We start from the raw sequence: 25,227 nt of genomic DNA on the forward strand, positions 1-25,227 counted from the left end.
CACAGCTACTCGGGAGGCTGAGGCAGGAGGATCGCTTGAGCCCAGGATTTTGAAGTTGCAGTGAGCTACGATGACGCCACTGCACTCAAGCCTCGGCAACAGAGCAAGACTCTGTCTCAAAGGAAATAAAATAAAAAAATAAAAAGATGTTCTACATCATTAATCATTATGGAAATGCAAGTTAAAACCACAGTGAGATACCAGTATGTTAAAGTTAAAAATGACTGACCATACCAAGTGTTGGTGAGGAGGTGGAGAAACCTGAACTCTCATGCACTGCTGGCACCAATGTAAGATGGTACAATCATTTTGGAAAACAGGCTGAAAGTTACTTACTACGTTAAATATACATCTATTATATGTCCCAGGTATTCCACTCCTATTTACTCAAGAAAAATGGAAGCATATATCTATAGAAAAATACATACATGAAAGTTCACAACAGGTTTATTTATAATAGCCAAAAATTGAAAATACGCACACGTTCACCAACAGATCGATAAACATACTGGGGTATAGCCATTCAGTGGAGTACTACTCACCCACAAAAAGGAATGAACTACTGATGTGTGTAACAACACGGGTCAATCTCAAATTAGGCTGTGTGAAAGAAACCAGGCCAAAAAGAATGTATAACTGTGTAATTCCATTTATATCAAATTCTAAAAAATATAAACTAGTCTGTAATGACAGAAAGTAGATTAGTGATTGCCTGGGCCTGGAGGGGGAGGGAGAAGATTGACTATAAAGAGGTACAAGAAAACTTTTTGGGATGATGGAAATATTCTATATCTTGATTGTGATGGTGGTTATAGGACCATACCTGTTTGTCAAAACTCAGAGAACTGTTCACTTTTTAAAATGCTACTATTTGTAAATTATAAAGCCTAACCAAAGCAGAAAAAGATGTGGTTACAACTGCAATGTCCCTAGGAGCCCAACCTACACATCAGGTGACACACTTGACACTACCCACCGCTGCCACTCTGCACTCAAGGTAAAAATCACCACCTCTTCACAGGGCATTACCAGTGGGCAAAACCCAAGGCTGAAGACCCCAGGCGAGGCCCACAAGGCCCACTATCGGTCTGGGGATTTCAGTTTCCAAGTGTAGAAAGCCAGAGAGTCACACTTCAGTGCAGTTCAATTCCCAAAGCCTCAATCTCCCAGTGGAAGTTAAGAGAGCAGCAGACATCCCCAGGCAGAGTGTCCCAAGCAGCAGCTGCCTGGTCTACGGAGTGTCAGGCCTTAGCTGCTTAGGGGTCCACATGTAGCTTGACAGGGGCTAACAGCCAGGAGTGGCTGAGCTTGACCACAAGATGGTATGAGCTGACTTGGCAGAACACCCACCTCTGGGGGGTAGAGTGGACGATTATGAACAACTGCTCAAGGTGGAAATTTCCCTTTTAATTTCTAACACTGGACCTCGTCCTCTGTCTAGCCTGCTTCTGAAACTGAAACTCTGTAATGGACAAAAGTATGCAGGAACTGGTCCGTAGCTTGAGTCTGGGCCAGAGAAGGGAAAAGGAGGTGACATGAAGCTAAGAGCTGGGCTATCTCACTCATATCCTTCTTGGACAGACTCAGGTGGGCATCCTGTCTGGCTGCTGCCCACTTAAAAAACCAAAGCATGTCACTACATTCCCAAAGCAGGGCTGAGAGCAAAACAGGAAGAAATGGACACACGTGCATACACACACACACACATGCACACGCACACACTGATTAAATCTTTTCACTGACTCTTTCATTGGATTGTGCATTGCTACTCTGCTAAGTGAGGATAAGGAGGCTCACAGGCACAGATGTGTCTTAGTCCAGGCCTCAGGCCTTTGGCTTGGACAATTTGCCCTCATGAGCAGTTAACAAGCATCCATGTCTGCCTGCCTCCATGTTTGCTAAACCTGGCCCTGGGGACGGAGGCAGGGAACAGGACAGAGCTCACTTGGGCTCAGCCTCATGTTCAGCTTCTCAAGTGGAAAAGGCAGGGCTGTTTTCCCAAATCAAAACTCAAAAGAAACCCTGGTACTGTATTCACCACACACATTTGCAGACTAGATATACTACAGCCTTATTTGCCCTGTAATTTAGTGTTCCGGCCTGGAATCCAACAAGAGAGGAAACTTCTGGTTCTAAACATAGCTCTGAACCCAAGAGGAATTCTGGTTTCTTAAAACCAACTAACTTTTGGCAGTCCTACCAATGTTCTTCCGAGCAGCCTGAGCGTGAGGGTGGGGATTGGTACTGCTGTTGGCTTTCATCTAGGGTATGAACATACAGGGTGCCTTTTCACGTTCCTCACGCCAGGCTGCAAGGACAGCAGGGTGCTGGGTCATCTGTGAAAGCTCAGGAACACAGAGACACAGGACCTGGGGGCCCCTAAACCAAACCAGATGCTCCACAACCACAGATCACAGTCAGGTCTCAGAGCCACCCCTGGACCCCAGGCCCCCACCAATGGGAAACAGACAGGGTGCTCTTTGGACTAAAAATTGTGAAGAGGTTGGAGCGTGGGTCTGAAATGGAGGATAGGGAATCTGCATGCCTGACCAACTCCTGGATTCCAGCCTTTGGCACAGAACAGTGCTGCCCAGGCCCCAGGACCACAGGCTGTGTGGCCCACTTTCTCATCTCACATTCACCCTCAGAGAGTAGTCCTTTTGAGGCAGGGACCACAGGCACCTCTGTCATCCTATTACACCTGTGTCACTCAGAGGTGTTGAGCATGTGGGAAATGCTATTAATAAATGCACAAACCAAGGAACCCTCTCTCCTCATCCAGGCTCAAGTCAAGCTTGAGGCCTCCATGCCAGAGCTGTGACAGCCACCCCTGGGCTAACAGCCACCCCCGGGCTAACCCCCACCTATCTGCTGGCTCTCTGGCCTCACTCTGCAAGGGTTTCCAAGTATTTCCCCACACAGGAAGCGGGCGATTTTTCAAAAGAGCAAAAGGGCAAAAGGATTGCCTTGGAAGGCAGGAAATGGAACGTTATCAGGTGCCCAGATATACCCCCGGGAGAAAGAAGTGGAGTAGGGAGCTCTCTCCTATTGAAATGACACACACAGGCGAGGGGATCCATGGGGGTCAAAGGAGACGAAGAAGGGAGGGGAAGGCTAAGCAATTTCAAACTGGTGGAGGCCGTGAGAAAACAAGCAGCCATGCTCATCACGCAGCGAGAACATTCCTTGGCACAGAGGAAGTCCCTGGCCCTCTTCCTTGGAGGGATTCTAAGGTGGGCAAAGAAAACAACCCCCAGTTTTTAGGGGCTGGAGCCCTCCAGATCATCACACTTGTTACAGCCAGAAAAACACACTGGTGGGCAGAAAGGCGGAGCCGGGTTCAGGAACACAGAGGGGGAGAGGGCAGGGCAGGGCAGGGCAGGGCAGGGCAGGGCAGTCGGGTCTGGGACCTGAGTGGCCCACAGAAGCCTTAGAAGAAAGTAGGTCCATCCCAGGCCAGGACCACACCCCTGCTGACAGTCTGTCCTGGAGTTGCTGGAGCAGATGCACCTCAGGAGCACCCTCAATCCCACTCTGCAAGCCCCATGCTGGTGCCCAGCACCTGTGTAAGATTATTCCCCCTGAACACATGAGCTCCTTTTAGGGCTGCTCTTGTTCAGTTCAGTTCCACGAACATTCCCAAAAGCCCACTATAGACCAGCACTGAGTATCTTAGGGTTACCTACTGCCTACCTGGAGACAGAAATGCCTACCCTTCCCACAGCAAACACTTGAACAAAGGCACCCTGAGATGGAGAAGATTAAGGATTCTAATAAAGCCCAAGTGTTGACTGTAGATTTTTGTTTTAAATTAAACTGCTTTGAACTAATTTTAGACTTGGAGAAAAGTTGCAAAAAATAGTAGAGAATTTCCATATATCCCTCTCCCAGTGTTAACATCTTATATAACCATGGGACAATGACCAGATCAGGAAATTAACACTGGGACAAAACCATTAACCAAACTGGGTACTCCACTCGAGCTTCACCAGTTTTTCCACTAATATCCTTGAATCCTGATGTTCCAGAATTCTACCTGTGGTTTCACACTGCATTTATCATGTATCTAGCCCCTCCTCCAATCTGTGTCAGTTCCTTAGTCCTCCCTTGTCTTTCATGACCTTGATACTTTGGAAGAATATTGATTAGTTATTTCGTCAGATGTCCCCCAATTTGGGTCTGTCTGATGTTTTATCATGATTAGATTCAGGCTATAAATTTTGACACCACCACAAAAGTGATCTGCATACTATCACAGGGTTCACGCGGACAGGACTTGTATTACTGGTGGTGTTGACTTGATCAGTAATGACACTGACCTCTCTGCCAGGTTTCCCCAATGCAAAGTTCCTGTGTAGTTAATTTGGGGGGGGGGGGCTGTAGATTTTTGAAAGGGAATGTGTTGCTGTCATTACAAATTCCATGTGTCAGCCCAGCTTGCTGATGGCTGCAGCTGCCCCACAGATGAGAGGCATCTAATGAAGATGAGCGGCAGAGCCGACATCTCTGGAAGACGCCAAGGCTCTCAGTGACAAAGAGGAACAGTAGCAGTTTATTTATAGATCCACTTGAAGACAGCTCATTGTAACTACTGGAGTTGAATTTTTAAAACCTCAGGAACAAAGGCTAGCTATTTTAAACTCTCCTTGCACTTAGTTCAATGGAGAGTGTTAGAGCCACCGACCACACCCCGGGCATCACTCCCAAGCTCTGTAATTCATATTTTGTGCAGCAGTACAGGACTGAAGCCAAGCCTGCCAAGACAGATAACCAGGACTGGCTCTGCCCAACCCACAGAGGCAGTGGGTCTCAGACCAACCACAGCCCTCCACCAGGCGCCCCATGCTTTCCAGGGAGGAGTTGTGGGAGGTTGTGTCTCACGGGATCTCATGGCCTCTCCTTTCCTGGAAAATGAAGTTGCAGACAGCTGTTGCGAACCAAGGTTACATCACCTCTCTTCCTCCCTCCCTCCCTCTGCAGGCTTTGAAAAGGGCCAGCACCCCCCAGTGGATGCCCGCCCCAGGACAGCTGACAGGAGCTGGCCCACCTGCACCTGACACATCTCCAGGAAGGAACAAGGTGCTCACAGTACCAACCCCTCCCTGAGGATAGTGGGAGGGTGGCTTGAGCCCAGATGCCTCTCTGCCCCAGCCCAGTAATAGCTCCAGGCCAAAGACTCCTCAGCCACCCCATGCACCAGAACCGGGGACAGGGGTGAGGGGGCCAAGGGTTTTCTCAAAGCTTCCCATGTCCTTATTTGAACAAAAAAGCATAAAAGAACATTTCTGACACAATGCAGAAAATGAATATGGACTAGGTATTTGATATGAAGGAATTATTAATTTTGTTGGATATGATAACAGCACTGCCATTATGTAACCAAGAAAACTCCTTATTTAGGGGAAAATGATCTATCTGGAATTAAAAAAATATTCTAACCCTTCTAAAAACTGTGAGTGGAGACAGACGAAATAAGATTGGCAAAATGCTTAAGCTAGGTGAGGGGTACATGGGGGTTTGTTATATTATTCTCCCTACCTTTTGTGCTAACTTGAAAATTTCCACAATACAAAGGTGTTTTGTTTAATAAAAAAAAGCTTCCTGGTGACTGACACGAGCTGTGGAGCTGAGGCCAGGCGAGTGGGACCCCCGACAGGAAGCTGAGCCTCAGGATCACCCCTACTCCAATGTCCTGGGATTTACAAGTTAGGAGGCAAATGACTTTGTCTAAGTCCATGGAATGTTCCAACCAGCCTTTTGCACTGTCACAGAGAAAGCCCCTGATGGCACCGAGAGTATTCAGCAAATCCTGCAGTGATGTCCAGACCTTCAAAGAAACTAATTGTAAGATAATCTCCATGGAAACCATCTATTCTGATTTTTTTCCATGGTAACCAATAAGAACATAAACACAAGCACTATCCAACACCCTTACAACACATGGGCAATGCTGCTATCCAATCTGGAAAACATAAACCATAAAGGGTTTTTTCCATTTAAAATGAAAAGAAGTTCTGAAACTTCTAGTCCAGACACACAGACTCTACCACCCTCTATTGCCCAGTCACTGCCCATACCACCCCATGCCATCTGCCCCCAAACTGATAAATGAGCTAGAAAGTGGCTTCCTTCATTTGTTTAGTCTGGGAACATCAAAAATGCCAAAAGGAAAGAGTCAGGGCCTGCCTCTAGCCTCACATACTCAACCCATGCTGCTCACGTTTCGCAGGCATGTGTCCTCCTAACTTTGATTTCCTGAGCATTTAATGTACCAGGCACGTGCTGAGCACTGCAGCAAGGACAAGGCCCCAGCCCTCCAAGGACACAGGTTAGGTTTACCAGTAACCGACAATGGGAAAGGGGGCTGCTCTGGGAAGGAGAGTGCTCTGGATACGTGGAGCAGGAAGAATTCACCAGCTGCTGGCCTCCTGAGAAGGCTGCATGGAAAGAAACTAAAAGGATGAGTGCGACCTGCTGGGAACAGGGCACAGTGGCCCAAAGAATCATAGTCAGACTATGGCAACTGGGTTTATTTTCACATGTGGCTGATTTCTTCCATTTTCAGGTTTCTGAGTTTGAAAAAAGAGAATGAAACCAAAAGGAAAAGATTCTCAAATGCCAAAGGCCTCAGTTCTTGCCCATCTCTCTGCTTTACACCACACAATTGGTGCAAGATTCTTCTTACAGTCTCTCTTGGCTCTCGTGTGAAGAGGTGACTTCTCAGTGTATGGCCCAGTGGGGCTAGAGATTACTTGTCATCATCATAAGCAAAATGACAGTGGCACAGCAGTGGCCCCAGTGGCTGAAATGAAAGGTGTTCCAAGACCTGCAGGCTGGCCCTGCCTGGGGCCTTGTAGTGAAGCATCACAATGTTGAGACCTCCATTGTGCTCTGTCCTGTGATGTAGGCTCATTTTCCCACGAGCAAATGTGGAATCTCCAATAACCCTGAACCCAAACTCTGGCTGCCAGGGGAAAGGAAAACCCAAAACAGTTCTGGTACTCTTGAAAGAGATAACAGAACTCTCAAAGGGGTTTTTGTGGCCAGGTTTATGCGCCAGGTGTGTCCTGATACACGCAGAGCTAGACCCAAGGGCCTCCAGGCTTTGTCTGAATTCCTGAGTCAGGTCCCTCTGGCTTCATGACACTGACTGTCTTAATATGCCTTGCCCTGGATGTCTGAGAAGACACTTCCCCTTGGTTTAAGTCATCAAGTAGGCCTTCCTTCCTCAGCATCATGCATAACACATTGATAGGAACATCTCAACACCCAGTGATGCCCTGAGCCCAGGAACAGAGGGAGCTTCATGTGTTGGGGATTTGGGCCCCAGGAAGTCAACTCTTTTCCAAGTTGAGTAATTGCGTGGGCATCTTCTGACTCACCTGCAGCAGGCAGAAAGCCAGGAGTCCCCTTTAATAGTTTTGAAAAATTAGAAGCCAGAATTGGAGTCAAATGGGCGAGGAAGAGGCTCTTCTTTCAAATACACAAATCCGAGCTTCACTCCTGCTCCAAACACCCACAACACCCCTCTTGCTAAGCATCCCCTTGAATCCACACTTCTCCCTGCTATTGAAAGCAAATGCCAGGCCAGAAATTTGTGTTCTCAGTAAAAGACCCACGTACTCCATGCGTCCAAGCAAGAAAGTTAATCTGCTATATAGTCTGAATGTCTGTAACCCCTCAAAATCCCTATGTTGAAATCCTAACCCCAAGGTGATGGTATTAGGAGGTGGGGGTCTTTGGGGGTGATTAGGTTATGAGGGTAGAGTCCTCAGGATTGGGATTAGTGCCATTATAAAATAACAACAGAGATCTAGCTAGCCCTTATGAACATGTGAGGACAAGTGAGAAGGAGCCATCTATGAACCAGAAAACAGACCTTCACCAGTTACCGAATCTGTGGCACCTTGCCTAGACTTCCTAGCATCCAGAACTGTGAGAAATAGAAGTTTATACTCTACCTAGTCTACGGTATTTTATTATACCAGTCTGAAGAAACCAAGTCAAAATCTATGCAGCAAGTGGGAATGGGTCTCTTCTCTCCCCCTCTCCCAACCCTAGAACTCCTCAGGCAAGGTACCTGGGGTGAGAACCTAGATCTTAAAAACCCACAGGCATCCAGGACTCCCAGATCCTCAGCACAGGGCAAGATCGAGTGCCAAGAATCTCTGGGCCAGGAATCAGGGCCCCAAGAATCCCTAAGTCAAGCCACCCTGTGGTGGTACCCCAAAACAGAAACATGGCAGCTGACGCATAGGCACAGGAGGTGGCTGGGGCTGCACCCTCAGACCCAGAGGAACCAAGAAGAAATGGGCCACCCTTAGGGAAGCATGAGGCTTCAGGTTCAGGTTAGATATTCTTGACTCACCCTGTCCCCTCTTCCATGGAGAAGACAGTCCTAGCCCTGAGGCGCTGGGGGCTTTCGGTACCTTGCCCTGAGGAGTAACAGGGGTAGCCGGGGTGGGGGAAGACAGGAACAGGTCTGTTTCTACCCACCTCATAGATTTGCTTTCTCATCTGGGAGCACAGGGGATTTGGTTTTGTCATCAGGAAACACAACTAATGCCTGAACTGGAGCTCACAAGGACGGCTTGCAGAGAGGAGTCAACATAGAAAATCATCCTGGTCAGCTGTCCCCATCTCTACACACTGTCCCTCACCCCAGCAGGTTTCAAACACACAATCACCCTGCCTGGCTTTCAGCCAGATAAAGAAGGGGAAAGGAACTTTGTTCAATAGCTAAAGCTTGGTGAGCACTTGCCATGTGCTAGGTAGGGTGCCAAGTGCTGCTTGGCATGCACCGCCCATGAAATCTCATGGAAGAGGGCCTGGCATCTCCCCATTTGACAGAAGAGGAAACTGGGCCTCACAGAGGTCCAGCCACTTCCCCAGGATCACAGCCCAGGCAAGGTGGAGACAGGATTCAATCACGGGTTGGTTGAAAGCCAGAACCTAAGCTCCTAACCACAGGTGAGCTTTTCTCCTTAAAATGAGATCTTTAAAGGTGAGCGGAGAAAAGCTCTCAGCTCTAGAACTCAAGGTTAATGTCTGAACTGGAGAGCAGCCAACCCTGAGAATTCAGGAAGTGGTTTGGTTTTTTTTTCCAGTTTCACTGCATTACCTAGAACTCTGTGTTCTTCCCCTCCCACCCCACCCAGCACAACCTTTCTTCCCAACTGCACAATGAGCTCTCAGACATTTGGAGGGAGGGCAAAAATAAGAGTAAATCAAACAAATGCATCTTTACTGTTTAAAAGTGGTTAAAAAATGCTTCTGTCGTTGAGGCAGAAGTCTATCCAATGGTGGCTGGGAGGCAGGTGCTAAATCCAAGGTCAGCCAAAATACAGGGGTCGTTATGCCTTAGGGACAGGCCCCAAAGCATAGACAGCCAGGAGGGTAGACAAGGAAGGGGAGGATGAGAAGGCCTGGGTTGCAGCAGGGAACAGAGCTAAGCATTAGACCCTTGAAAACACCAGCACAAGCACCTGCTGCAGACAACTCTCTGGGGCCCCTATCCCTTGCCCCCGCACAAGCCCCTCTGTGTGCTCATTTGTCCACAATGGCTCTTCAAACCTTCCTCCAGCCTTGTAGCATGTCATGGGGCAGAACATGGAGCTTTCTGCCCACCCTCAGCCCAGAGCATGGCCTGGAATCCTTCATCTGCAACTTTCCCCCACCACAAGCCCTGAAATCCCTCCTCATGCACAACTCAGCCAAGAATAGAGGGAAAATGGAACCCATTATTCTCATTCTGAATGGCTGGGAAATGGCTTTTGCTTTTCAACATGAAATGTGCCTAAAAATAAGCTGTGAATTTCAACCAGAGGTTGAAAATAGCTCTGCAGGGAACAGAGCTCTATTCAGAGTGGGCTCAAGGACAACCTTCGTTCCAAGATCTGAGAGCTGAAACGCCACAGTCAGAGAAGGGGTCATGGGTAGGGGGTTTTCCAGGGTGGAGGGACTGTCATAGGCTCAGAGGGCTGCCGCTGCCATGGTCTGCTGGTGGGTGAGAAGAGCAGGGGATCCATGCTGGGTCTGCCCCTCTGGCTTTTGACTGCCGCACTGGAATGGGCACATGGTCAGGAATTCAATACCCACACCTGGCCCCATGGGCCTCCTAGATCTCCAAATGCCCAGAAGTGTTTCACGTAGCTTCAGGGCCTGAGGCCCAATGTGTGCACAGAGCTGAAGCAGGCAGCGGGTATCAGATTCACAAGCTCTTGGGGCATGGCTGTGGTGCTCATGGCTCTTTGAGAAGTCAAGCCACCCTGGTCAGCCACCAAACCACTGACCAGATATTATCTCAAAGCCAGGCAAGACTTTAGGCAGGAAGGGCAAGAATACACTCAATTTTAACTGAAGAAAATCAAGTTGCTAAAGGCAAAAAATCTTTTTTTGTTGTTTACTATCACCTCTAGAAGATTCAGACCAAACAACATTCCTAAAAAATGGGTTTCTGTTAGAAACCCAGGCTGAGAAACCTGGCTACTGGTGGGAGCACAGATCTGGTCCAATCAGGTAGAGTCCTCACACTCACGGCTGCTAGAATGGCCAGTCCTCACCCCGCCTCCCTGCACTCCTCCCATCCTTCCCAGAACCCCTCTCACCTCATCCCTGTGCTCTTCCCGCTGCTACGACAGCCCCAACCCTAGATACATTCCCACACTCCTCCCACTGCTGGGTCAGCTTTTCTGGGCTCACTTCTGAGGCAAGAATTGTACAGTGATTCTCAACTGGGGGCAACTTTGACCCCCAGGGGACATTTGGCAGTAACAGAAGACATTTTTGGTTGTCATGATAGCGGGTATGGAGCAGGATGCTATTGGCATCTAGTGAGTAAAGGCCAGGAATGCTGCTAAACATCCTACAATGTACAAGATAGCCCCCCACAACAAAGAATTATCTGGTCCAAAATATTGCTAGTGCCAACGTTGCAAAACCCTGGGTTATTGGAAGGCTGGTATGTGGACAGAGCTGGAGAGACAGGGGCTCACCAGACTCACAAGTTCCTGGGGCATGGCTGCAGTGCTCCTGGGCTCCCTCTGGGGCTGAGACACCAAGGTCAGCCAAGAATCAGTCCCCAGATATTAGCTCAGGGAAACTCTTGGGCAGGAAGGGCAAGAATACACTCATCAGCTTCTCTTATTCCAGGAGAAAACCAAACCACTGAACAGTGTTAGAAAAAGTAGCTGTCCTCAATTTGGGAAGATGAAAAAGTTCTGGAGATGGATGGTGATGGCTGCACAACATTGTGAATATACTTCATGTCATTGAACTGTACACTCAAAAATGGTTATAACTATAAATTTTATGTTATGTGTATTTTACCCCAATAAAACAAAACCAACCAACCAAAAACCTAGCTCTCCACTTGATCTGGGAGTCCTGAGATCAGAGAAGCCCTAAATGTGTACAAAACGTGGTATGCACGTGCTGGTGAAAGCGTGTGTCTGGAAGAGGGCCCATATGTCCAGTCAGCGTCTCAAAGGGGCTTATGACAAACAAGGAAAGAGCCCTGATCTCAGGCAAGAATGATTTTAGGATTAACGAGTCGCTTCAAGGGGTAGCAGAGCTCACGTCAGGGCCTGCCTACGGGGGTATTCAGGTACCACTGTGGCAACAGAGGCTTGGGAAGAGTGAATGTTCTGCCTGGGTCTACACAGCCAGAGTGCAGACACATTTCTCTGACCCCAGCACTCACGTCCTTTCCTTTATTTGAGCCCCACATGGTGATGTCCAGTGGGCAGAGCTGTGATGACAATTCTAACACGGGCCTGAAGGTGTTATAGTTTGGGAACAAGTGGATGCCCTGAGCCCTGCTGAGCTGTTCACCCACCCATGCCCCATCCTGTTCTGCTGGCTTCCCCTCACCCCACATGTCTTCACTCCAGCTAATTAGGTCCCACAGCCTGGGAAGCAAAGGTGCCCCATACTCCATCTCTGAGCCAGGACTGAAGGAACAAGAAGCAGTAAATCCAAGTTATTTTCCTAGTAACTATAAGAAAAAGAACATGGGATTCTCCCCAGCTGGCAGATACTAACCAGGCCCAAGAGGCAGATGGCCTCCCCTGGGATGGGGAAAAGCGGCCATGCAGCCCTCTGCCACCTGCAGTTTCTTGCCTTGCTCAGAGGGACCAGTGCAGTGTACTCCTGGGTCTAGGCAGGTGAGTAGGCCCCAGAGGCCTCATCTGTGAATTGAGCAGCAGCTTTACCCGCCCATTCTGATGAGACAGGAATAACCAGGGCAGCATACGTAAAAAGCCTTGGCTATGCCTGGTTCAGGCAAGTGCCCAATAGACGGTAGGCACAGGAGGGAGGGCAGGGACCCAGAGGAAGGGCTGGGCCCTCGGGGACCCAACCCTGCAGTCTGAAATGCCTTTCTAGAAAGAAGATAAACTGGCAGAAAGCAGAGCACCATGTAACCCAGTTGTCCCCGAACAAACTCAAAAGCTGAGAACTAGCCACACACTCACAAGTGCAGAGGAGAAATAAAAGCTTCTAGCCAAAGGGCCAGCCAGGAGGGCAACCCTTGGAAGAAAGACCATAAAGCCCAACTTGGCCTATTCCTAGAGGCAGCCTCGGCACACAGAACAGGGGTAAGGGGAGGGATGCAGGTCTATCTGCTGGAACCACAGAAAGCCCCGGGATGGACTCAGGAGGCTTCCTGGTTCTATTCTGGGACCCATCCTTGACTTGCTGGGGGCCTTGGGCGAGCCACTTCCTGTTGTTTAGGCCAGTTTCCGTGTGTGTGAAGGGGAGAACACACTGCCTCTAAGGTCCAAGGGGGAGATATTTAAACAGCCTGTGGCCATAGAAGCCTAAAACCTTCAGGGTTCACACAACCTTGGCTTTAACATTTATTTCAGCCAAAGCTGAATACAACCTTATTTAATGAGACTATATCAGTTACTAAATTTTTTCCCAAATATCTGCAAAAAATATTAACTATTTTAATTCAGGAACACTGAATGCCCTTTTACCAATAAAGGCACTAAAAATGGTTTGTGACTGAGGAACTTCCTCTCCATGGTTTTAAAAAAAAAAAAAAGGGAAGTGAGAGCAACAGGGCTGGGGCCTTTCTCATTCATTCCAGCTGTGGCTTCAGGCCCTGAACCCTCCAGGAGCCCCCACACTTGGGTCCCATGGCCCAGGACTCAGTATGGGACAGGTCCCTCGTGGCCTAAGGCCTCAATAAACCAGCAGCATGTGCCACGGAAACACTCCCCGCCAAATGGTCCGGGAGCGAGGGCACCCAGCAGCTTGCTTTAACATCCTCTCTGCCTCAGCTGTTCCCTCTAGGTTAGAAACTGAGCACCACAAGTGCCGAAGTATTACGTGGTAGACGATGAGACCTTACTGGGGTCCCTGTAAGGGACCTCCAGCCCTCCACCGTCTCTAAGTCCAGTGCCATTCACCATGACCCAGCCTGCCAGAGTCACAGGGTGCAGGACATGCCTGCCACGCCACTTACCAGATTCTCAGCGGAGCTGGCCAGTGTGGCTGGGGGCCTCTGCACTTTTAGGACTTCTCCATAATCAACATCAAAGTTACTCTTCCAAACCATCACCTGCCAAAACCAACAAGCACACAGAATTAGGGGGAGAAAATCTCTTGTCAGTCCTTCTTCACTGAGAAAGTGGGCCCAGAGGCCAGCCCCAAAGTTCAGGGCCATGGCAGGATAGTGGTCCCCACTGGACACCCCAACTCAACTCTGGGACCTGCCCCATCTCCCTAGGGAGCAGGCTCTTTTGACAGGCCTCAAGAGGACCTGGATGCACCACCAGGATGGGGTGTCACTGTGTGGTACCACAGAGCTTTGGTGCTTACTGGTCCTTCTGCCTGGGGTATCCCAGGCCCAAGCTTCGCATGGCTGGCTCCTTCTCAGGTTCAAGTGTCTGCTTCAACACCACCTTCTCAAAGAGGCCTTCTCCGGCCTCCTAATAATTTTTATCATAGCCTTCTATTTCCTTCATAGCATCAGAGTCAGTAGTTATTTAATCTATTTGTCCTTTTTCCTTGTTTGTCATCTTTCTCCCCACTAAAAAAAAAAAAAACTCCTGAGGGTAGTGGCCTGGCCTGTTACACTGTGAGAAGTGGTTAACATACGGACTTCAGGCCAGACCACTGGGGTTAAGATCCTGGCTCCACTCCCTACTGTGTGGCCCAAGGCAAGGGACTCAACCTCCATGTGTCAGCTCCCTCACCTGTGAAAAGGGGATGATCCCAGCACCCATCTTACAGGGATGCTGGGAGGCTCACAGGAGACAGCTTGTCACAGACACTGGCACCCAGGACGCACTTGGTAACGCAACCATTATCCCAAGGCCATAAAAATCATGTCCTACTGTGAATATCTTCCCATAAACAGGATCATGTCCCGAGGCTCCCGGACACAAACTGAGGCAAGTGGCAGGTGGGGGGTGAGAGCGCCCCCTGCTGGAGGCTGCTGGCCACACGCGGTGTGTGCTTCTAGGGCACTTCCAGGATAGCCAGCTGGGGCCTCACAGAAGGAACTGTGCAGCGTGGCCAGCGGTTAGCCGAGGCCACAGAAACACCACCATGTCCACACAAGATGAACACCTGATGTGTTCTGGTCGCCGTCCCCGTCAGGACGCAGCTGTGAGTCCGGTCCTCTGGGCAGCTCCTCACCACTCCCTGAGCAGCTCCACTGTTTACTGCTCCGCTCCCAGGTGGACGGCACCTAGGGCCTCACATCCACCGCCTTACAAACAGAACATCGGCACACACACCCTTGGTTACAGAGTCTTCACGTAACTGCAAATCTAACTACTGAAGAAATTCTTAGAAGCGGCTATCATGGATGTGAAGAGATAATGCCAAATGTCACTCCAAAAACACTCTCAGAACAGACTTTAAGAAAGCGGCCTGGGAACTGACAGTAGTGGCTGCTTGAGGAGGGGCCGGTGTGGGTGGAGGCCCTACTTTCCACTAGGCAATTTATTTTACCATGACTCTATTTATGGTGTGAATTTACTGTACCAGTTTTCCTGTCTTCTAAGCAACAAGCCAGGACCCCATGCTCGGGGAAGGTTCAGGGGTTCCCTATGCCTTCCTCCTCCCTTGTCTGCCAGTGTAGGGGCTGGTGCTGGTGTGAGAAGACACCTGCCATCTCTAATCCAGGCTGTGGTCAAAGAGTTGGCAACTACCCTCTCCCTTACTAGCAGAGACTCAACCAAAATCAGCACATTTGGCTGGGGCCGGGGCTCACGTAGGCCAATAGGACTGTCTGGGCTGAGCAGCCCGAGCTGGGAGGCCTGGCATCAATAGGATGAACATTCTCACCAATCCACCACATCAACAGCAGCTCAAAACAGCCACCTTTTCCTCCCTGCCTCAGGATAGTGCAGTGCTCTGGACAAGTGGCCCTGACTGTGTAGACACTCTGGAGAAAAACTGTGACAGGTAGACTCCTCAGTGCTCCTGGCCTCCCCAGTGCCAGGCTCTGGGCTAGATCTCAGGAGCAAGGTGCCCATCAGGAGACAGGTCGTTAGTGTTCAACAGTCTGGGCAGGAGGCACCAAGGCTGATAGGCTTAGGCCTCAGCACAAAGGGTGACAAGGTGGGACAGGACCTCCTCATAATGTCCTCTCTCTGCAGCCAAAAATATTGACAGTGCTGACCCCACATACAATGCACTAGTGGGCTGGGAAGCAAAGGGCAGCAGATGACAGAGCAGAGGATCCCAGGGCAGGGGCATGGCTCTGAAGTCGGATGGTCCTGTTGCCTGTCCCAGCTCTGTCATCCGCTGGGACTCAGTGTCCTCATCTGAATGGGGACAGGAGAGGGCCTGCCCCATAGGGCTGTCATAAGAATTAAATCAGGTATGAAGCTCTTGTCACATTGGCCACATTACCAGGCCCACAGTAAGTATACACAATAACTATTATCTCTTCACTTATAATCAGGAAAAGAACTAAGAAACTTCAACTTTTTCAAGGCAACCATAGCCCAGACTCCTTGCAACCCATGCTAGTCTGAGCAGTGGGGGTTCTGAAATCTGCCATGATGTCAGCACCTGCAGGAAACCCATTCTGGAGCCACAAGCGCCCTAGATCTGAGTGTCCCTACCCAGTGCTCCATCGGGGCCTCTTCAGTTGCTGAAAACCACCAAGGAAGCTGATGAAATGTGGCCGGTGCCCAAGACAGCCTCCCGCCTCTCATTTGGTTCTGAGTAGAATCAGCTCAGATTCCTCAGACCATTCTTCACTTACCTGTTCATCAGAACCTCCAGAAGCAAAATACTCCCCCGTTCTTGAAAAGGCAACAGTGGTGGCTGGTCCCTAGCAGAACAAAAAAAAAGAACAAACACCAAAGGTCACTCTAGATTCTAAATGCATGGAAAGAAAACTAAAGTTCCTGAATGAAAGCAGCAGCAGCAGCAGCAGCAGCAGCAGGAACAGGATAAAGGGCTGAGATTTCATCCAGCCCATAGTTCCCCTAAGCTGTAGCCAAAGAGACTGCCTGTGGCCAAGTGCAAATGCCGCTACTGTCCTGAGCACCACAACAGGTCAGAGGCCAGGCCATGGGATCATGGGTGGGCAGAAATGAGTGAACAGGACAGTCCACACTGGCAGCCCGCCTGGGCTGCTTCATTGTCCCCGTGTTGCCAGCAAGAAGCCAGAGGTCAGAGAGATGCACTGACTCACCCGATAGCACCGGGACCAGAACTCGGTCCTTCTAGCCCAGGCCATGCTTCTCCCCAATACTGCCCTGCTGAAGATAACTGGGGAGCCCCAAGGAGAAACCAATGGCTCAAGCAGACAGGGCAGTCGGGGGTCCAGGTGACAGGAAGGAGGCTGGGGAGCAGGTTACCCAAGGTGCTTGGGCAGTGGAGCAAAGTGATACATCCCTCTAACCTGCAGGTCACTTTTCTTATGTTTGGGCTATGGCAGAAGGTGTGCCTGCTCTGGCTTCCCAGGTGCTAAAAATTTGCATGACCACCTTGGTTTTTTATTATTTAAAAAAATTTTTTTTAGAAACAGGGTCTTGCTCTGTCACCCTGGCTAGAGTACAATGGCCAGATCATAGCTCACTGCAGCCTCGAACTCCTGGGCTCAAGTAATTCTCCTGCCTCAGCCTCCCAATTAGATAGGCCTATAGGCATGTGCCACCACACCTAGCTAATTTTTCTATTTTTTGTAGAGATGGGCTCTCGCTATGTGGCTCAGGCAGGTCTCGAACTTCTGGGCTCAAGCAATCCTCCCCCCTCAGACTCCCAAAGTGCTGGGATTACAGGTGTGAGCCACTACACCCAGCCTGCATCACCATCTGACAGGGAATGCCAGGCACATACCAGGCAGCACTCTGAGGGCCAGTGAGCACATCCAGGTGTGGCAGGGGGGTGTTCATATCTCCTGGTAAAGGAAGATTTTTTTCCCCCAGCCTGAAATCTATTCCAGAAAGATGCACAGAGGAAGAATCTGTTTAGCCACCATACCACGACCACAGTCACAATCATCTCTTCTTCCCAGTTGAACTTTTATTGTGGCCAGTACATGGAATTCCCCAAGCAAAACCAGATAAAAAAGGCTCTCTCCTAGAAAAAGACAGCACAGCCACTGTCATGAAGGCCACCTCAGTTCCTCCAGAGCAGCACCGGGAGTGTAAAGGGCCCAAGTGCCCCTGAGAGGGGCCTCCAGCAGCACAGCTTTGGCTGAACCATAGACACGGGGAACTCTGGGAGGCACCTTCCACTCAATGCCAGAAAAGACCAGCAAGTTTTTGGATGGAAAAGGAACCCCAAGGCCATAGAGCAAGGCAGCTTCGGCCACCCCAAGAGAGACAAGACAGGCAGGTTGAGAGGTGCCACCCAGGCTTAGGCACACTGAACAGGAGGGAACATGCCTGCTCATGCCTCCAGAGTCTACCTGCGGCTCTTCCTCTCAGAGGTGCTCACCATGGGGGTGATGAAGAAGAAAGTGAGTACACCACCAGTGAACACTGGGTGCTCAGGCTGGCGCAGAGCACTTCACCTGCTTAACCCACGAAATCCTCAGAGGACGGTTTGTGTGTTTACCCTTTGTCTTAGTCCATTTGTGCTGCTGTAACAGAATACCTGAGATTAAGTAATTTATAATGAACAGAAATGTATTGGCTCACAGTTCCGGAGGCTGGGAAGTTCAAGATCAAGGGGCCAGCACCTGGCAAAGGCCTTCCTGCTGTGCCATCCCATAGCACTGTGGTCCCCAACCCCTGGGGCCAGTCTGTGGCCTGTCAGGGACCAAGCCACAGAGCTCCGCCACCACCCCACAACCTCCATCCATGGAAAAATTGTCTTCCATGAAACTTAGGAATGGGGGGGGGGGTTGCACAGCAGAAGGTAGTGGCAGGCAAGCAAGGGAAGCTTCATCTGTATTCAAAGTGGCTGCCCATCACTCGCATCACTGCCTGAGCTCTGCCTCCTCCCATAGAAAAATTGTCTTCCATGAAACCAGTCCCTGATGCCAAAAAGGCTAGGGACGGCTGCCATAGCAGAAGGGCAAAGAGAGGGTGAGAGAGAAAAGGGGCCGAATTCATCCTTTTATCAGGAACTTATTCCCATGATGATAAGCTCACTCCTATGATAACAGCATAAATCCATTCAGGTGGGTGCCGCCCCTGTGACCCGAACACCTCGCAATAGGCCCCACCTCTCAACACCACTGCAATGGGGATCAAATTTCCAACACATGAACTTTGCAGGGTACATTCAAACCACAGCACCCCTCCTAAGGGTGCCATGACTAGGCACAGAAGACAAGGCCTGAGAGGACACAAAGCAAAGCCTCTGGCCTGTGCCTGTCATCTGCCTGCTTCACACAGTGGAGCCACAAGGGCCCAGGCATGCCCCACTCCCAGCAGCCCCAGAAATCCTAAGCCACCATTAACTAGGATAAAGCAGATCCCCTTTTACTAATGAGGAACAATGCCCAGTAACATCAGTGAGTGGGAAATACCAGGTGTAAGACAGCATGGGCTGTGATTCAATCTACAAAACACTGGCTGCATGTGCAGGGCTTGAGTGCAGGATGGGGGCAGGGCACGCATCACTCAGATACCCTTCCAAGTGGACAGTCACCAAGGGACAGTCAACAAGGCTTATGGGGGAGGGGGTGTAATTTCAGGTAACTTTTTTACTTGATTCTTGGAAATCTTTGTCATTCTCCATACTTTGAATTTTTTAACAGTGAGTATATGGCAATAGTGACTACATGGCATTGCTACATTAATAGAGAAACAAAACAAAACTATTTTCATTTTGAGGAAAAACAAAAAGGGAACAGAGAAAAGGGAAGGAAACTAGTACATGGAGTGTCAAAAAAGATGGGCCCTTTGCCTGCCCAGAGCTCACTGAGTAACGGCAGGCTTCCAAGAGGGCACAGCAACTAAGGGACCAAGTACTCCCCTTTCCTGTCATTGCTCAACCACCATATGCCACGCTAGGAACAAGATGTCAGAGGCAGAGCAGCAGCAAGAGCAGCAGAATGGAAGAATGTGGCCGGCAGCCCAGAAGCCCACAGCCCACAGCCCTGCGGGGGGATCAAGACCAGAGCGCAGGCATTAGAACCCCTCTAGGTAAGAAGCCCTAGTGCTCTCCCCAGACACTAAGCCTCAGGAAACTCAGGGATGGAGCCAGCAACAAGCTGTGTGGGGCCCACAGGCTTCTTCAACAGTACCCATTTACCAAGAGGACTGCATGCCTCCTGCTCCAGGTAAGAGTGGCCTTTCATGAAGATTCCTGTTTGTCTGCTAGGTAGGGTCCATGCAAGCAGCCCTGGGTAGTCAGAGGAAGGCACAGAATGGTGGCCCTGGGCTCCGCTGTGGGCCAGAACCAACATGGACTAGACTATAGAAAGGACTCTCCACTGATGACATGCTTCAGGCCTTGGTGACCCCAAATAGTCTAGGCCCCTGCCAACCTTCCAGGCCCTCTCTTTCTCCCCTCCTCAACGCCCTGGGCCACTGGACTGTTCACCGTGAGCTAGGCAGAAAGGGTCTGCTCTTTACAGTCTTTCTGTCGCCTCCTGCACTGAGCTTTTAATTCAGGTATTTTCAATCTTTCTTAGTTTCAAACAAATTTAATTCATTTAAGGCTACAAATTTGCCCCTGATGGCTACCTTCAAGAGATCTCAGAAGTTTCCAGTATGCAACATTTTCACTGTCATTCACTTCCAAATGTTTAGTTGTCACTGCAATTTCTCCTTTAGCCCATCAGTTGTTTGTGAGCTCTAAAGTGTCCCAACCCTGGGCACCCGCGGGAGTCTCTTCTTATCACTGCCAGTGAGTAGATATGATACATCTCTTTGAGATTGTTCTATCTTCATAATGGTTTATTCCTTCTATTTAATTAATCACTCTTCATTCGTCAGGACACCAGTTTGGGACAGGGATATTGCCAAGCCGTTTCTTCCCTCAGGCAAGGCCTGCCCTTGGGCGCATCCACAGTGACCGTCAAGTGTGACTCTGAGCAGCAGTTCTTGGCTAGGCCTTGCCTAGTGTGGATTCCAGCCTGTCTCCAACTACCAGAGGTGCCCACCTGCCTGAAACCCTGGTTCCCACCTGACTCCAAGCCAAGTCTATGGCAGGGATGCTTCACAGGCTCAACCAGGGCCTCCCTCCCAGCCAGTCTTCCATGAGATGATCCTGCTTGACCAATCAGGAGCACCAGAGGAAGCCTGGCCTCCCACCCCGCTCTCCCTCCTGACCTAGCCACACTTGGCCATTGAACTTGGCTGGACCCACATCTAGTCATTTCACCAGACGTCACCTCTCCCTTGCCAATTTTCAGACCCAAGGGCCCCACACTGTCTTCTTCAGAAGACAAAGCATCAATGGAGAAAGTGAAAGTAAAAAAAAAAAAAAGGCAAACAAAGGAGCCCAAGGCAATTAGATTAGATTTCACAGTCACGTTCACTCACTCCACTGCTCCCATAGCTTGCCCAGACCTCTCTGCTCCCCTCACCCTCTCCCACCTGAGTTGCCAAGGTCCCCGCTGCCTGGACTCTGACCACTCTGCCCACAACAGCTATACTGGCAAAAGTCCAGCCACGTACCCTCACCCACCACCACCTTGAAAGAGTTGCAAAATATTTTTTGTTGGCTCTCATATGTACACTCTGCCAGTGGACAAATAGGATTGTCACACCACACGTCCCTTCGATCAGAGGTCAAAGCAGAGTGGCTATCAAACAGAGAACAGAGACCAAGGAGGCCCAAAAGGCCTCTAGCGTGGGCACTCTGGTCTCTGAGCCCTGTGTTCAGACAGAGAAAGCGCACCCTGGCCCACCGGCCTGCTTCTCCCAGACCCCCACCAGGAGGCTCCCATACTCATTTACCAGCATCTGTTGTGGGCTAGGTGTTTGTGTCTGAGTGATGGCCCGTAGGGCCATCACAATCCAGTGGACAGGGAGTGGCCACTGTGTAGTAGTTGCTGCTTAGAGACACTGAGGTTCTCTCCCAACCCTGGCTGAGGACACCTGTTCCTAGCTCTCAACTCTGGGTAGATGACAGGGGACAGAGGAGGCCAGGCTGACCTCTTGGTTACTTAGAGTGGACTAAATGAACTGTTTTTTCTCCTCATGTCCCCTCACCTCTCACAGGAGGTGCCCAACCATCCAGGCCAGGTATGACCCTCTCAAGTATCAAAATAATCCTCCAAAATTAAATGACAATATAAGGACTGCAGAGCTCTTGAAGAAACAAGGGAGGAGAGGCACATTCCAAGATCTGCCTTCCACCTGGAGTGGCCTGCGGGGCAGCCCCCAGTGCCCAGGCCACTCTGCTGCCTCCCCTCCTCAGGGGTGCCATTCCCTTTGTTGTCACTTGCCCAGCCCTGGCCTAGGGCCTGATGTGGCACAAGCACCCAGTAAACATTGTTTAGTCTCACACTCTGAGCCTGTGAGTTCCCGCCACCTGAGACCCCACACACAGCCCCGAGCAAGCACACACAGCAGCTCCTGGGGGCCCAAGGCAGGGGCAGCTGACCTGTACTTGGGGCCAGTGGGGGAGCGTGGAGCCGCGTGCAGCTCAGTCACTCTACAGAGACACGCACACCAACTGCACAGCCACAAACACCAGATTTAACTCCCCACCCACAACCCGCCCACCATCCTCTCCCAAATAGCTCTAGGGAACTTAAACCAAGTGAGCATGGCTCAAGATTATATTTCAGAAAATATGGAAAGATAAATCTGTATTTCTAGCACATTGTCCCCACGCTTGCCACACAGGGCTGCGAGGGCCTCACTTGGGGCACGAGGCTTTGAATGACAGCGGTAGTCTGTGGGGAAGCCCTTCCCTCTCCTGGCCAGCACTCCCTTCTATAAAACGCGGGGGTGAGACAGGATGAAGAGGCTTCTCTGCAGCTCTGACAACTCAAAATCTGTACTACATCCAACGAGAAGGACTCCCTTTCCTCCTGCTTAATTGTCACCATCATGGCACATCCCCTAAGCAAGACCTTCCAGAGCCTCAGACAGGGCACTGGCACCACCAGCCAGCCTGGTGCCACCACGTGGGTTGCCTGATACCCATCCTCCAGCAGTGAGGCCCTGGAAAAGATGACTCGATGGATAGGCCTATAAAGGGCACTGAATGTGGACCTGTACGCTCAGGCACCAGGGCAAAGCCACTAAGGCAGCTGGTGGGGATAGGCAAGTCTGGGTCAGGGAGTCACCTCTGCCCACCCACCAGGGGACAGATTTCAGGAGCTGCATGATAAGAGGTGCCAAAACAAGATGATGCTCTAGGGGAGATGACAACAACCCTAAGCAAAATAAAAAGCCAGATCAACCCGAGAGACTCCGTAGGTGCATGGGAGGAGGGGAAGCAGGTGAGCTGCCATCCCGGGATCGGGGAGAAGATCATGACCACAGCCCTGTGCCCAAAAAAGGAATGGCTAACTAATAAGACACCCCCATGAACCTATTTTCCTAGCAAACACTGATTGCCCACCCGTTCAGTGCCAGGACTGTGCCCACAACAGAAACTTGTAATGGCCTTTTAAGGAGCTCTCACCAAAAACAGCATCATGTCATTTTCTAAGAGCTTAAGTGGAAAGGGACTAACATCTGCAAGGACCTACTGCGTCTGGTGCTGGGAAATTTAGACACGTCCTCTCTGACTATGAGGCAGACAATAGGAAGTCAATCTCACAGATGAGAAAAGAGGCTCAGCAAAGTCCAGGTTTTGCCCAATGTCACACAGAGGCAAAGCTGGCATCGTCTCACCTGATGTACAAACCCATTCGTCTCCTAGTTGCGGCCTCCCAAAGCTCAGGCTGTTTCAGCTGAACAAGATGGGAGAGCCACACAATTCGGGAAGTGGCTGGTGGCAGCTGTGTTCAATCAAGCACTTGGCAGCAAGCCAGGCACAGGGGTTCCCACCCACTGGCACCTGCAGTACCCCACAGTGGGCCGGGGCAGGGTCATGGATATCCCAGGAAGAAGAGCTCCTAAGACCAGTGGTACACCAGTCCTAAGTTTCTACATTTGATAAGGAGTTTGGGAGCTTGAGAGCAGAAAATAATTTGAGCCTCATATCCTGACTCTCACCTTCACCTGGGAGACAGAGGCAGGCCTACTCACCTTCATCCAACCCTCCAAGTACTTCAGAAGACTGAGCCTGCCTTTCCTGGTCTCCTAACTTACCTCCTGCTGCCTTGGGCTCTGTCAACCTCCCCACAGAGTCCCCTGATCCCCAAGCCAAGAACTCTGGCAGGAAGAACCACGACATCCATTTCCTCTCCCTGGTGCCCAGCCCAGCGAGCTGGGGAGCAGATAATGAATGAACAAGCAGATGGCAAAATGAACAGAGGCCAGTTTCTCTTTCTTCTCCCTGCCTTTGGGCACTGTGAGCTTGGTGCCCTAAAGAAGTGACCCAACAATTCCATGGAGCCATTTCCCGTTCTCCATACCCCCAAACTGCCAGCTGTTCCTCTGCCTAGCTCCCATATTTCTAGGTCTAACAGCAGAAGAGCAACCGCATAAGATGCCCCACAGTCCTCGTTTCACTTCTCAGAGAGAACAATGTCAACAGGCTTTCCTTTACGTGGTGGATGCTGCGCCAGAACACTGAGAACGACATTTTAGATACCACGTTGAAGAGTGTTCTTGGGCTAAGAGGTGAGTCAGCTGTTTAAAGAACATTCACACAAAGAGGTGATCAGGTGATAAGCATCTGTTTGCAAATTGTTTCTGAGTATTGCCTTTTTTTCTTTCCGGGGGAAGTAGATCACATGATTTTCAAATACCCTCTTGGTTATAAGATCCACAACTGGCTACACGTGAATCTGAATAACTGACTTGCCCAAGGGGTGCAAAGGTGGCTCCCTAACAGGCTTATAGCAGGGCTAGCAGTCACACTGGCCCAGCCTGGCTGCACACCACACCTGGATGTGCCAGCCCAGGGAGAACAGGCCTACTGGTCCTGCACAGCAGACACGTCACTGACAGGGAAGACAAAGGATCACCACAAGCCTGGGGCAGCAAGCAGCCTCCAGGCCCCAAGAAAGCAGACGAAAAGGCTTATGTCCCCACACCCCAGCCATGGCCAAATGGCCCCCATCTGCCCTAACTCAGATGGCAGTGAGATGCCAAACTATAGCTCAGAAAGCCCTGGGCAGAGGCTGGGCACAGTGGCTCATGCCTGTAATCCCAGCACTTCAGGAGGCCAAGGTGGGAGGATTGCTTGAGGCCAGGGGTTCAAGACTAGCCTGGGCAACATAATGAGACCCCCATCTCTACGAAAATTAAAAAAAAAAAAAAATTAGCTGGGCGTGATGGCACGTGCCTGTAGTCCTAGCTACTTGGGAGGCTAAGGCAGGAGGATCACTTGAGCCCAGGAGTTCAAGGCTGCAGTGAGCTATGATTGTGCCATTGCACTCCAGCCTGGGCAATTTGAGACCTTGTCTCGAAAAAAGAAAAAGAAAAAGCAAGTCATGGGCTAGATACCCCACACCTGGCTGCTGGCCCAAGACACATGAGCACTCCCAGGGCCTCCTTCAGCCCTCAAAGGCCCATTCCCACTCTCCATCCTGCCTGCCTCTGGCTGGCAGGCAGAGGAAGGGAGCAACTTTAAACCTCTGGACTCCGTGCCCCCATACCAGTTGGGCACGGTGACTATGACTGCTGAACATCAGATGTTCTGATGACTGCTCTGCCCAGCAGGAGACAGCTCAGCCACAACTTTCTAGTGGGAGTACGTGTGAAAGGCCCAAACCCAGGCGAG

General features: G+C 50.4%; 1 protein-coding gene across 4 annotated transcripts in view; it reads right to left on the bottom strand.

Annotated features, from left to right (window-relative positions):
- POC1A (POC1 centriolar protein A) overlaps positions 1-25,227 on the bottom strand; it is a 72,488-nt gene that overhangs the window by 29,285 nt on the left and 17,976 nt on the right. For all 4 annotated transcript variants that reach the window (XM_069473691.1, XM_069473689.1, XM_069473690.1 and 1 more), the window contains exons 8-9: positions 16,232-16,300; positions 13,472-13,567 (exon numbers count right to left, since the gene is read on the bottom strand). In XM_069473691.1, coding sequence (XP_069329792.1) covers positions 13,472-13,567; positions 16,232-16,300 — 165 coding nt within the window. The remainder of the gene's footprint in view (positions 1-13,471; positions 13,568-16,231; positions 16,301-25,227) is intronic.

The sequence above is a fragment of the Eulemur rufifrons genome, chromosome 7 (assembly GCF_041146395.1).
Source record: "Eulemur rufifrons isolate Redbay chromosome 7, OSU_ERuf_1, whole genome shotgun sequence".
Classification (NCBI taxonomy): Eukaryota; Metazoa; Chordata; class Mammalia; order Primates; family Lemuridae; genus Eulemur; species Eulemur rufifrons.